General features: G+C 33.4%; 1 protein-coding gene across 1 annotated transcript in view; it reads right to left on the reverse strand.

The window, feature by feature from the left end:
* LOC123664224 overlaps positions 1–13,462 on the reverse strand; it is a 55,445-nt gene that overhangs the window by 24,014 nt on the left and 17,969 nt on the right. Inside the window, exons 2-9 of the mRNA XM_045598818.1 lie at positions 9,252–9,313; positions 6,763–6,855; positions 4,534–4,672; positions 3,703–3,824; positions 3,062–3,260; positions 2,412–2,578; positions 940–1,047; positions 458–582 (exon numbers count right to left, since the gene is read on the reverse strand). Of these exons, the coding sequence (XP_045454774.1) occupies positions 458–582; positions 940–1,047; positions 2,412–2,578; positions 3,062–3,260; positions 3,703–3,824; positions 4,534–4,672; positions 6,763–6,855; positions 9,252–9,313 (1,015 nt within the window). The remainder of the gene's footprint in view (positions 1–457; positions 583–939; positions 1,048–2,411; positions 2,579–3,061; positions 3,261–3,702; positions 3,825–4,533; positions 4,673–6,762; positions 6,856–9,251; positions 9,314–13,462) is intronic.

Below are 13,462 nucleotides of genomic sequence, written 5' to 3' on the forward strand. Positions count from 1 at the left end.
TGCCCTACGTTAGTCTGTTATAGTAAATCACAGCAGGAATTTAGTGCTCAAAACATGGAGCAGCCCAACTGGGCTAGTACCTCGACCTTACAGAATATCACAGCTAAATAATACTGTTCTCAAGCAGTGTTGTGTTCCTTTTGGTGGTAGTAAGATGACCAGAGCTCCTGGGGGGGTTGGGGATTGGGGATTAGTTCGGCAACGCACTTGCAATGCTTCTGGTGTCGCAGGCGTCTGTAAGCTACGGTAATCGCTTACCATCAAATAAGCGGTACGCTTGTTTGCTGATCTAGTTATATAAAAGAAAATCTAAACTACAGGGTTTATTACAGACATAACGTACTTGAAGTGTAAAATTATTTACATATTTTTTCCACAAGTTATATGAAGTATAGGTACATAACACATATAGCTAGATGGACCATTAATCAGCAAATGAAAATAAAAGACAAGTTACCGGAAAGCGTTAAGTTGTTTATGCTGTGCTTTCATAAGAGCGCGGTGCACTCGCGCTTGTTTATCCATTGCTCCCAGACGTAATTGCTCCCAACGTTGATTTAGCAGACGCATTTGTAGGCGAACCTAGAAGAAAAATGTCTATAATATAATATTACAATAAAAAATTTAATGACATAATATATATATATATATATATATATATATATATATATATATATATATATATATATATGTATATATATCGAGCTTGTAGTTATTTAGGCAATGTTCAGAAACAATTTTTTCTTATATTGTTCCATTTGTTTGAATGAAACAAGTATCTACAGTTCACAAAACTATTTACATTTTTAAACACTTTTACGGTCCCTGCTAGAACTTTATTTAAGATTCTAGACTGTAGCTTCTTTCTTAAAACCTTGATAGAAAATAGGCGCTAAGTTCCTTTGTAATTAAAAGTATAAATAGTAACAATAACACTACCTCGTTGGCCTCGTCTCTAGACAGAGCCTGGTCTCGCACCAGCCTGGCTCCTTCCTCCAGTACAGCGCCCACTCTACACTGTTGCTCAGATAGCTCCAGTAGAAATTTCTGCGAATAGAATAATGCAATTTTATAAGGATATATTTTATTGGAATGACTATGTCATAGAACATTAATGATTTAAGATTTTTGTAAAAACGTTTTTGTGTTTATTTTATGGTTGAGCATTAAAATTTGTTTGAAAAAAAATTTAAATCATATTATCTAATAATTTTTATTTCATTGTACGAAAATAAATAAAATTAAACATCATTGGTAAATCTACAACAAATGATTTTTGAAGTAATAATTTACGCACGCTTGAAGCGTTGAAAAGCGTTACGAAAAGTGTGATATGAAGTTGAGAGGGGATATAAGTTAGTGAAGATTGAAAGTTTTACTTCAGTCGTGTGGCACACTAATTTATTTTTTAAATATTTATCATCAATTAAAAACGATTCGATTTTGTAAGTAGAATTCCAAAATCAAAAGATATGGGAGAACTTTGTTTATAATTAAGTTATTTCGTTTTCACACTCATATGAGACATATTTTGTTGAAAATTTGTATCTCAAAAGTACCTTATTGGTGGAAACACATCCAAACAATATGCAAGACAAAGGCATACGGGGAATTTATTTTACATAATATTATTTTCACACTTATAGCACATATTTTTGTACAATTTTTAGATCCAGCTACAAGGATATATTTTTTAATGATTTTAAATTTAAAAATAAAACAAATATACCTCATGAGAGTGAAAGTGCTCCTTCAGTGCTGCTAAATAAACACCGGGTTGATTGGTATCACTCTCATCCGGTAACGGTGAAGCATTTAACTGTTCCTCCCCATCCAATAAAGCAGCGAGGGCATCTTCCAATGCAGCTCCATAAGCCCCGAGTTCTACTGAACAGGTTGTTGCTACCGATACTGGTCGCGATGTTGTACTTGCTTGTACCTGAAATTTTTAATACGATATGCTGATATATTTGATGACGACCGCTCTGCCGCTGCGTCGACGACTCCTAAACACCGATTGTCCTGGGTTCGATTCTCGCTCAGAGTGGATATTTGTGACTGTACAAATATATATTTCCAGTCTGATGTTATTCATCGTGCTTAAGCTCTGATCCTTCTCCTACATGGGGAAAGAGGCCTATGCCCAGCAGTGGGCCATATTACAGGCTGAAGCGCATATTTTTTTAGCCTGACTGGGCAAGATCACAGAAGATCACAGAGATAAATAATACTGCTTCAAGTGTTGTTTTCCTATGATGAGTAAGGTTACCCAAATTCCTAGATTAAAGGTAGGGTCGGCAACGCGTTTGCGATGCTTCTAGTGTTGCAGGCGGCTATAAGCTACGGTAATCGCTTACCAAGAGGTAAGCCGTACGCTTGTCTGCCAACCTAATTGTATAAAAAACAATTACCTCAGGACTAACATCAGTGGGGCTAATAGGCTCGCTTATATCAGCAGAATGTCCATCTGCCCCCATTTGTCCTTGCTCCATTTCACTGTTCGAGTGAGGCAACGATTGGAACAAACACATTACATACATCATTATTGACTTCTTGTCCGGGTTCGGTGTGTTTACATCTGTAATGTTTGACGATATTTTAGCTTTTTAGTATTAAACAAATATGGTAAGAAATAAATAATTGTTTAAAATTTGAATTTGCTATACAATTTTAAGTCCCTCTATTTATTCTTTCGTGGAAATTCATTTATTTGTATTTATTATTGGAACAGTCTTAAGGCTCTAAAAATTCAGTTTGTAATTAATGCCATGATGAGAAATAGCTTAAAATATGTGTAACAATTACCAACTTCTTGCCTAAAATACTACTTTGTATGTGTGTCCACTAAGAACAATTAAACAAGTATGGAAGCGTTTTGATAATTTTCTTTACTAAATAATACATAACGTTAACGTTAAATAACGTTTTTTTTCCAATTTAACCAATTGGAACATTTTAGAAGTTTCACATATTCTCATTCCAAAATAAGAACAATTTATAGAACAATTTGTCTACATTATAGCAGAAAATATTTATTTTAAATAGTATTAAAATAAATTACCTTCAGGATCTAACAAACGATCGATCGACAGATGGCGTTGAGCAAGTGCAAATGCATGTTCCAGCCTCTGAGACGGAGAGAGAGTAAGTAGATTCGAATAGTCAAAGAGTTGTGGTCTCCAACGATGTAGTAGAGCGTTGAACGCCAGACCATCTGACCAGGAAGATGTGAAATTTTCCACTTTAACGCCCATGTAGTTCTGTAAAATATGTAAATAAATTGTGTTCGTTGTGTAAAAGTAATTTATTTTCAAACGAAAAACCACCAACGTTAATTATATCGTCAAGTAATACAACGTGAATAGATGCAAACATAGTCAAGTAAATACGCGTTATCTCGATCAAATTTAAGCGGGACTACAAGACAAGCATTATCTTTTGATTAAAACAAGAACTATCAAAATCGGTATACCTAGTGAAAAGTTATACTGTATAATACGACGTAGGTCGACAAAAAAGAAGTCAAGTAAATACGCATTATTAGATACAACTCAAAAAGTACTTGTTAGATCTCAATTATAATTAAAATTTAAAGTCAATTTATTTTAATTAATTTATTTTTTAATTACTCAAAATGTATTAAATAATGATAAACGATAGAAAAAAATCTCAATTCTCAACATAAAAATAAAAGAAATTTACTTGTGTACGAGTTCTGCACCAAGCCAGTAAGGTCTTTTCAAGGTTTGTCTGCTGTAACTCGGACATCAGCTCCTTTAAGTGGTAATGAACTTGCCAATGCAAAATTATACTCCATACCAAACCTGGAATTATAAATGTATATACATTAATATGTACGATTTTATTTTTGTGTTTACCCACACATTAGGGATTCTAAACATTTTTTGAATATCATATCAAAAATTGACCGCTCCACAGCGGGATTCGAACCCGCGTCTCCGACTGACCGTGTCGGCGCTCTAACCAATTAAGCTATGGAACAATGTACCCGCCAGAGCGAAATTCTTGATATGATGATTTTTATTTTCGGTTTTAGATATGATATTCAAAAAATATATACATTAATTTATGAACAATTTCTGGACGTTTGCTTCGACTTAGAAATGGTCTTTGTCGTAATATAAATGTATTTTGCCACTCCTTTGGTACAATGTATTTGTGTCTTCACTCCACTTTTTTAAGATAAATTATTTTCATGACAAAAATTTGGTATAATTTTAGCAAATAGATTCATAATAATATTCGTTTTATTAATTATTAAGTAGTGCCATCAAACTTGTACAAAAACAATACACATATTATCCTCTATTGTACAATATAACACATTGAAAAAAAAAAATTATAATGTTATGTCTTAAAGAAAAAAAAAACATAAACAAGATATAAATGTCAGCAGGCGGTCATTTATAATTATTTTGCGGAATGTTTTCAAATATTTACCTATTGTATTATCAAATTAACTATTTTTAAGTTATTTCTATTCAAAACATTTATTACGCATAGCAACATTACCAAGTATCAGCTTAGGGTTGCCATCAACAATATCTCCGCTGCTAATGTTCACAAGACGGACGCCCGCAGACGCGAGTGCACGTAACGCTGCGTTCACATTGTTGAGGTGATGGACACGCATGCGACCACGCTCCCTTTTCTATAATAGAAAATTTTAAACAATAAATAAATAAACATCTTTAATATAGTTGTTTTTTTTTAAGTAAAACTTCTCTACGCACGCTTGACATGGGGAGTAAGCTGGTGAATGCGTGACGAGAGCGTTACGAAAAGTGTGATCGGGCAAGGCAAACGGAAGTTGAGAGGGAAATGTAAGGTAATGAAGATAGAAAGAGAGAGAGAGTTACATTTCGTAAGTTTTACCTCAGTCGTGTGGTCTAAACCACGCTGTTTTTTTTTTATGCTACGAGGTCAGCAAACAAGCGTGCAGCTCACCTGATTGTAGGCGCTTACTGTAGCCTATAGACGCCTGCAACACCAGAAACGTCGCAAGCGCGTTTTTATTAACATTTTAATTTAGAAAAAAATTCGTCAGTCTTGTAAACAATTTATTATTATAACAATTTTCCTTATCAATAATGACCAGAGTTCTAATTGTAAGTACGAGACGTTTTTCCCATGCAACTGCTAAATTATTTAGCAATTTTTTGTTTACTAAATCTGATTTAACCTCCAAATATAACCTTATACTTAAAGATAATTGTATTAAATATCTAAGAGCTGAGAGGCATGATTCACACAAAATATAACTGATTCTTACAGATACATTCGCATTAGTCTTATTAGATCGACAATAATAATGATACAATGACGTCATTTCTTCTGTTTTCTAAAGCGGCTATCAATAAACACGTGTAATTTGGAATAATATTGTGAAATATAAATAATGTTCATCTATTCTAATATAATTTAATGGAGGTAGAGCATAGCAAGAAATTTCCTGCTCAAAATATGAAGCAGCCCGACTGGGGTAGTACCTCGACCTTACAGAAGATCACAGCTAAACATCTAATAAAGGCTAATACTGAATAAGGTGACCAGAGACTCCTGGGGGGAATTGGGGATATAGGGTCGGCAACGCGCTTGTGATGCTTCTGGTGTTGCAAAATCAAAGATGATTTTGAAAATTCTTTCACTAGTAGAATGTAACGTTAGAACTGAGTTTAAGGGTAATATTCGAACAAGAGGAAAGATCGTCAATAAGTAAGCTAGTTTTATAAAAAACATATTCTATATTTCATTTATATTATATTTTAAACTTTATACGAATCGTGTGAAAAATTCGCTTCGCTTCTGCCTGTAATATCCCACTGCTGGGCATAGGCCTCTCACCATGTAGGGGAAGGATCAGTGGTTAATCCACCACACTGCTCCAATGCGGATTGGCGGATTAGACATATTCAGTGTGAAAAATTAAGTTTCGCTAATCAAAATGCGAGTTGAAACCGACTATAACCAGGAATCTATGTTAGTGATGCGCTTGATCCGCAACGGCATTCGATGATATCGTGATTGTATTACCATACAAAACACTTTCAAGAATTTTACATAATCTTTATGTATCGTGTGTATACAGAGGAGCTTCTGAAGAAGAAATTTCTGTACTTGCTGCATTACTAAAGCAATTTAAATGTTTTTTTTTTTTGTTAATGAGCTTATAGTAATAGTAAGAATATGAGTATTGTGCTGTTAAAATATAGAATCACAGTAAGTATTCATTTACATTAGCTTTACGCACGACGTATAGATCGATTCATTAATATAAGATAATTGGTAATTTTATCAGTAATAAAACGTTATATTTTACATCTCAATTAGGTATTAATATAGATCGCTATCAGCGTCAGCTGTTGTTACAAAGATAACACGATACACGAACGACGAAAACAATATATGAGTATACGAATATTTCCAATCTTTCATCGTTTTATTGTATTACTGTAAATTTGATTAGAATGTGACTGTTTTATTTTGACTCAACTTTTCAACGACGCCTTGGCGAAGCGGTCACAGCACTGGATTTTGCGCTGGCGGACGGTGCGCTGGGTTCGATCCCCGCTCACGACAGACATTTGTATTAATTGGCCATATGGATGTTTGTCGTGAGCTGGGCGTTTTGTGCTTGTGTGTTGTATGTGTTTCCTGATCCCCGACACAGAAGAAAATCCTACTGGGGGGCCGTTGAATGTGAGCATTTATTTATTTACAGACACAGATAGATGAACTTACAAACTGCTGTGCGGTGAGGATCTCGAGCAGTGAGAGCAGGACTTCTCCATCGCGTAGATCTTGAAAAAGGTCTTCTACGAGCGGTTTGCCGTGCTGGATTAAAAAAAAAAAAATAGTGATAAAAATACAAGAAAGAAAAGACTCAAATATTACAAACATGGAATTTTGTGTCTTGGCTTTGACTGGTAGACATAATTATACAACTAGACATTAATTTTAAAAAAAAAAACTAAAGTAAATACAATAATAAAAGTCAACAATATCTTAACTTCTTGAAACCCCATAATAAATAACAACAACACAATGCGGGCGTAATCTTACTTCACTTTCTGTTATATGGTTGACATTGTACCCCAGACATATATTTTTACACATTCAGTCTTAAACAAATTATACGAACGCTATTATGGACATGCAAAAAATTATTTAAAAAAAAAATTGACAAACGTCTAACACTGCTCTCAGTACACCCACACAAACCCATACAATAACAAATTGTTTTCCAAACACACTTTTATCATTTTGTTTACTTGAATCGTTAATTGATATGTATTTAATATTTTTAACACGTCATGAGAATATTTTGACTGCCGTGTACAGCAAAGCTAATTATAATGCAAAGCTAAATTGCATACATATTTTTTCTGTTTTAATGGCATTGCTGTTGTGTCATGTGTGATACGGCCTTGACTTTTTTATTATGTACTGGTTTATATCATTTAAAAATACCACAAATGTTTAAACCAACAAACAATTTATTAAACAACATAAATGATTATTACTACTAATTTTACGTTAAATGAACTCTATCGAGACTGTGTGTGTAAAATAAAAATTCAATATTATAATAACATAATTATATGTATAATCTCGCGATAGTTTTTGTGAAGTGTTAATAAAAGCTACTAAAATTATTATTCACATTAATACAGAGGTCACCTCTTTAATTACAACGCCACGGAGATAAATTGTATGTATAGAAATGACTGCATACTTTTAAAACGCAATTGATTTAGTTATTAAACAATATTTCTTTTAACCTTATTGTATACAACCTATTTATACCTACAACTTATGTTACTATAAGTTTTGGTTTTCATCCCCTGTCAAAGTGAAACTAAAACTAATTTAGGTATAAAAAGTACTGCGTCCTTTAAATATAAACTCAAAAGCCAAGTTTCATTCAAATTCATAGCGTAGTTTCAGCGTGATATGTAGTTAATATAATCACAGACTAACAAAAAACGAAAATATAATAGTTTTGACTTTAATATCGGAGTTCCCGCCAATTTTTTAAATACATAGAAGGCCTGTTGCTGTTTCTTTACCAAAATAATACAAAATACAAAAGTAGTAACTACAAAAGACTTTTCATCAAGGAACACAGGTTGCTAAGCGTTACATACAATACATAAATAGTTAGAACCCGTGCGAAACCGATGAGAATCGCTAGTACAATTAAAAATAGTACAGCGGGATATCCGTAAATTAATACTAGCAACAGCAAAAGTAACAAAACAAATATGATCATACCAGACATAATTGTCCCTAATTGTGCGCATTCGTCGACTAAACGAAACTTTTTTCACGCTATCGTAACATTAGCTCAATCTATCGCCCCATCAATATTAATAAAAACTTGTTTGGAAGTTAACTCGATACAGTTCAATTATTTCTATACTGATAATATAGTTGATATTTATTGGATATTGTAGCCAATGCTTTTACTGTTTCGTGGAAGTGTTTTGTTAAACTGAATATTAAAAGTATACCTACCAGCTGACCCCAGTAAACGTTCTACCTTACGAATAGGGACACCGTTATCACCTAGGGGTATAAAAAACAGTCTACGACCTATTCTCATACCTATCAAATATACATAATAAATTTCATAAAAATCGATTTAACGGTTTTGGAAAAGTTGGATAAAAAACACAGCGAGCATTAGATTTAACCAAATATTAAAAAGTGGTTTGGGTGTTAATTAGATCAATTATTAGCTTCTAATGCAATAAAGTTTAAGTTTGTGAGATTTATTTTTTACCTACATTGTAATTGTGTGCATTTGAAATGTAGGTTTATCTTTGAATACATTAATTTGTAACTGATAACAGCATGCGGCTTCTGTCTTCGTCAATAAATCAATAGCATATCTGTCACGACTGACATTTTATAATAAAATACCGTTAACTAAAAATCGGTATTTATTGAAGTGTCAAAATAAACTAAAATAAATTTGTTGCATATTCGTTTATTTATTTATTTATTTATTGGATTTGCAAAAACAAATTCCTAGCATCATGTATGTAGGTAGGTTGACTAGTGTATGAACACAATACTTTAACAATCAGCCCTTTAAACGAGACGAGAATCTATAAATATTCTTATAATTATAAATATTGGAACACGTGTTCCGTAGTTTTTGACTATTTCACCCTTTCAGGACTAAAATAACTATGTAATGTATTAAAAGATAAATATTTATTTACCTTAGCGAGTTGTGAATTTATCCATTTAGCGAATGTCTTCTTTTGTACGTCTTCCCGCTCATCTGAAACAGAAGGAGGAAAGATTGTAATCAACGTAGCAATAATGTGTTAAGTACTCATCACGGCCTGTTTAAGTAAAGGTTAAGTCTTGTTTTATGTAGATAAGTTTGACACATTATAATTAAGTTGTACAGTAACACACTATGCTACATATTATTACGGAATAGAATCTAAATTGAGGGTTTTGAAAAGTTTATTATTTAAGACATTATGATTCATCATTTAATAAAATGGACATTTTTTTATGTCACTAGGTCGGCAAACAAGCGTACGGCTCACCTGATGGTAAGCGATTACCGTAGCTTATAGACGCCTGCAACACCAGAAGCATCGCAAGCGCGTTACCGACCCAATCCCCAATCCCACCAGGAGCTCTGGTCACCTTACTCACCAACAGGAACACAATACTGCTTGAAAAAAGTATTATTTTGCTGTGATCTTCTGTAAGGTCGAGGTACTACCCCAGTCGGGCTGCTCCATATTTTGAGCAGAAAATTCCTGCTGTGCCCTATCTCATTTTTATAATATTTTAAAAATTCGTATATTACTTTAGCAATTTATAAGTTAATACTTTTATGAGGAATTATATTTTGTGCTTAAAAGTTGATATTGAGCAAAATAACAATAGTTAATCATAGTAAACCAAAAAGTACGGAGTATGTCATGAATACTAGCAAACTGGTCCAAATAATGTTAAGAATGAATCATTGAAGACAATCAATCACTTCTGGTTGTTAATAATTTCTTGACAAAAGTAATAAACTTTATATGCTATCGTCTTCTCCGTTCAACGTCACATCGGCGAATCGACAGTGCTCCATTAACACCACTGAAAACTATTAACCACTAGAATTGAATTGAATTATTATCAGCTGTTTATGATAAGGGGTATGACGGCTTAACGCATTTAAAACAGATTCGTAAAAAAAAACCTGGAGGGAAATTTTGTATTCGACATCGGAAACACAAAAATAAACAACGGGGGGCTAAGTATAACTACGACAAAAAATTGTTTGTCATAGATATTTTTGCAATGAGCAGGGATCAAACCTGACACGCTGGGGCTACTTCGCGAATGTAGTTTGTGCTACACATAATCTACGACTGCATCCAAACATATATCTGCTCGTATTTTGAAATGTACAACTATTTACAGATACTTAGAATAGTAATTTTAGTAATAAATACAATAATCTCCGACAGTTAAAATCATTACCAAAACTAAAGATACAATTCTTACTTATCGGCACGAATATTGACCTTCAACCTGCAGAGAAACAATTTGCGTCTCTTTGATGTCAGAAATAAGACACAAGGTCTAGGGAATATTTACAATGATTGCTCATTTGCACTTTACGATGCAACTATCACTGATTTACCGATAACAAAACTCCCATAATCAAAAATAAAATATAATAAAATTATTTACGTGTTTCTTCACTCTCGTAATTGATTAACGCTTCCCAAGCCTTCAAAAATGTCAACATAACTATTATCGCTTTTTAGTTACAAAACACATCGACAGTTCTAGAATAATTTATATAATCACTCGTGTTCATCATTGAAAAAGACGAACTGCGTACTGAGTATTGAAATATTAACAAGACGTCGATAAGATACATTAACATGGAGTAGTGTGGTCGAGGTTGTGAAAATATCAACTCTATTCTATTACTTAGCACTAGACATCCCATGTGATTTCACCCGCGTTGAGTAACAAGTAGGTACATAACACATACATATTAGTATACATTTTAGTGTAGTTATCACACATTACATACAAACTTAAAAAATGTTACTGTTTTTTTATACTTGTGTAAGTAATTACATTTGCTTTTTCGTGGTACCTAATTTGTTCAATTGAAACATATGTACTCTTCAAATCAATCCGTATAAATAAAAATTAATTGCTAAATAACATAGCCACAAAACTCAAGAACAGATGGACCGATTCAGCTAATTTTTTTTTTTTTTTTAAGTTTTCTATTACTTGGAAGGTTCTAACGGAATAAAATATTGGAAAACTACACAGAAATTTGGGATACTTCAGAAATCATATTAACTTCTAGCGTTTGGCAGTTCGCAAGTACGTCTTTCGAGTCAGCTAGTAATAAATAACTATCCATATCTGTCAGTTTTATGACATACTAGCTGTTCCCGCGACTTAGTCCGCGTGAAATTTAACAAAAAAAAAATTATTGTTCAGTTCGCAGAATTATAAAAAAAAATTCTAAAATAAAAGTAGCCTACGTTTCTCTTTACTACATCAGCTATCTGCCAGTAAAAGTCCTGCAAAATTGGTCCAGCCGTTTTCGAGATTAGCCGGAATAAACAGACAAACAGACAGACAGACAAACAGACAGACAGACAAAAATTGTAAAAAAGTTTGTTTTGGTACATGTACCGTGTATAGATCCATATGCATTTAGTAAAAGCGGTTATTTTAATATTACAAACAGACACTCCAATTTTATTTATTTGTATAGATGTAAGTTTTATTAGAATAATTAATCACTAGACAAAGTATCATAAGTGTACTTTTATATGAAGACATACTATCAGTATTCAAGCTACTTAACGTGTGAAGTTAATTTCGTTTGAAGCAGCGATAAAGCCAGCACGTTCGTCGATGTTGTTTCCGACTCACATTTCCTGCGTACATTTTGAACGGTGCTGTCTTAACCACTTACTGAATACATTTTAAAACTTAATGTTTACTCATACCGTACTTAGAAAAACTTATGTAACTATTTTCATTTTATTTAAAGACGAGTTTTTATTTTTTATTCATGACGGCGTTTGGTTGAAACGGAGGAACGATTCTGGTTTTTTAATGGTGTTACAATGGTTATTCAATGGTATTTTTTAATGTTTATAAATTTATTTATTATTATAGGTATTCCATAAAACATAAAACCGGCGTGTCTGGCGCGAACTTGGAGACGTTTATGTCCAGGACATCCATGTCCATGAACTGCAATAATACGCTGAACTAACGGACTGACTGACTATAGGTAATAATTGATTGATAAAATAACTAAATTCCTTTCTATAAAGTATAAATTCTAAAACAATTTTTTTTTACATTAAATAATACGATTTTTTGTCTACAATAGAAAACCTTAAGGTTGCTACGGTAAATAACATGAAATTTAAAAAATGAGACTAAAATTATTTAAACCTAACATCGGCTAATGCATACAAATCTCGTTTCACGATTTTTGTGGTTACGCTCCTTCGAAACGAATCGACCGATATTAATGAATTATTTTATGAATATCTGGTAGATATGAAACTATGAGAATAAAAGAAGAATGAAAATGAATGAAGTAAAAACTATTTACGCACGCTTGACTTGGGGAGTAAGCTGGTGAATGCGTGACGAGAGCGTTACAAAAATTGTGATTGGGCGAGGCGAACGGAGTAAGAGAGAGAGGTCCAAGCACACATTTTCTTTCTCTCATATCAAGTTCCGTTTCGTATATCTAAGACACAGTTCAGGCCTATTCCTAAAGAAGTTTTACTTCAGTCATGTGGTCAGTGGTCGAAAGCACACTCGTTTTTTATTATTCAATTAAACTTCACAGTTCGCAATTTTGCAAGACCGACTAACGTCAAAGGACTAACATCTATCGTCTAATATTCAAACAAATATAGGAAAGAAACAGTAAATATTGCACTTCAACGCGGATGAAACAACGTAAGACATTCAAACTTAGTAACAAATCATTAAATTACAAAATAATTGACCAAACTGTATGGAATATAATTAACTTATAAACACTGTATGTAATTCACATGCATATGCAAATGCAAGGCACTCTCACTACCGTGCGAGACTGCGAACATACATTTCGAACTGACGAGCACGCTGATCCCGTTAGACGCGCGCCATCGATCACAGCACCGCACCTTACAACCTTGGGACCGACCTCCACTAAATATTCAAACGTCTTTCAGAGAAGTTACGGTCGTATTGTGATTATTACTGATCCAAACTATAAGGCTATCGGTACATTTTTTTTTATGTAACTAGGTCGGCAAACATGCGTACAGCTCACCTGATGGTAAGCGATTACCGTAGCTTATAGACGCCAGCAACACCAGAAGCATCGCAAACGCGTTGCGGACCCTATTCCTAATTCCCCCCA

This window comes from Melitaea cinxia, chromosome 21 (assembly GCF_905220565.1).
Source record: "Melitaea cinxia chromosome 21, ilMelCinx1.1, whole genome shotgun sequence".
In the NCBI taxonomy this organism is placed as follows: Eukaryota; Metazoa; Arthropoda; class Insecta; order Lepidoptera; family Nymphalidae; genus Melitaea; species Melitaea cinxia.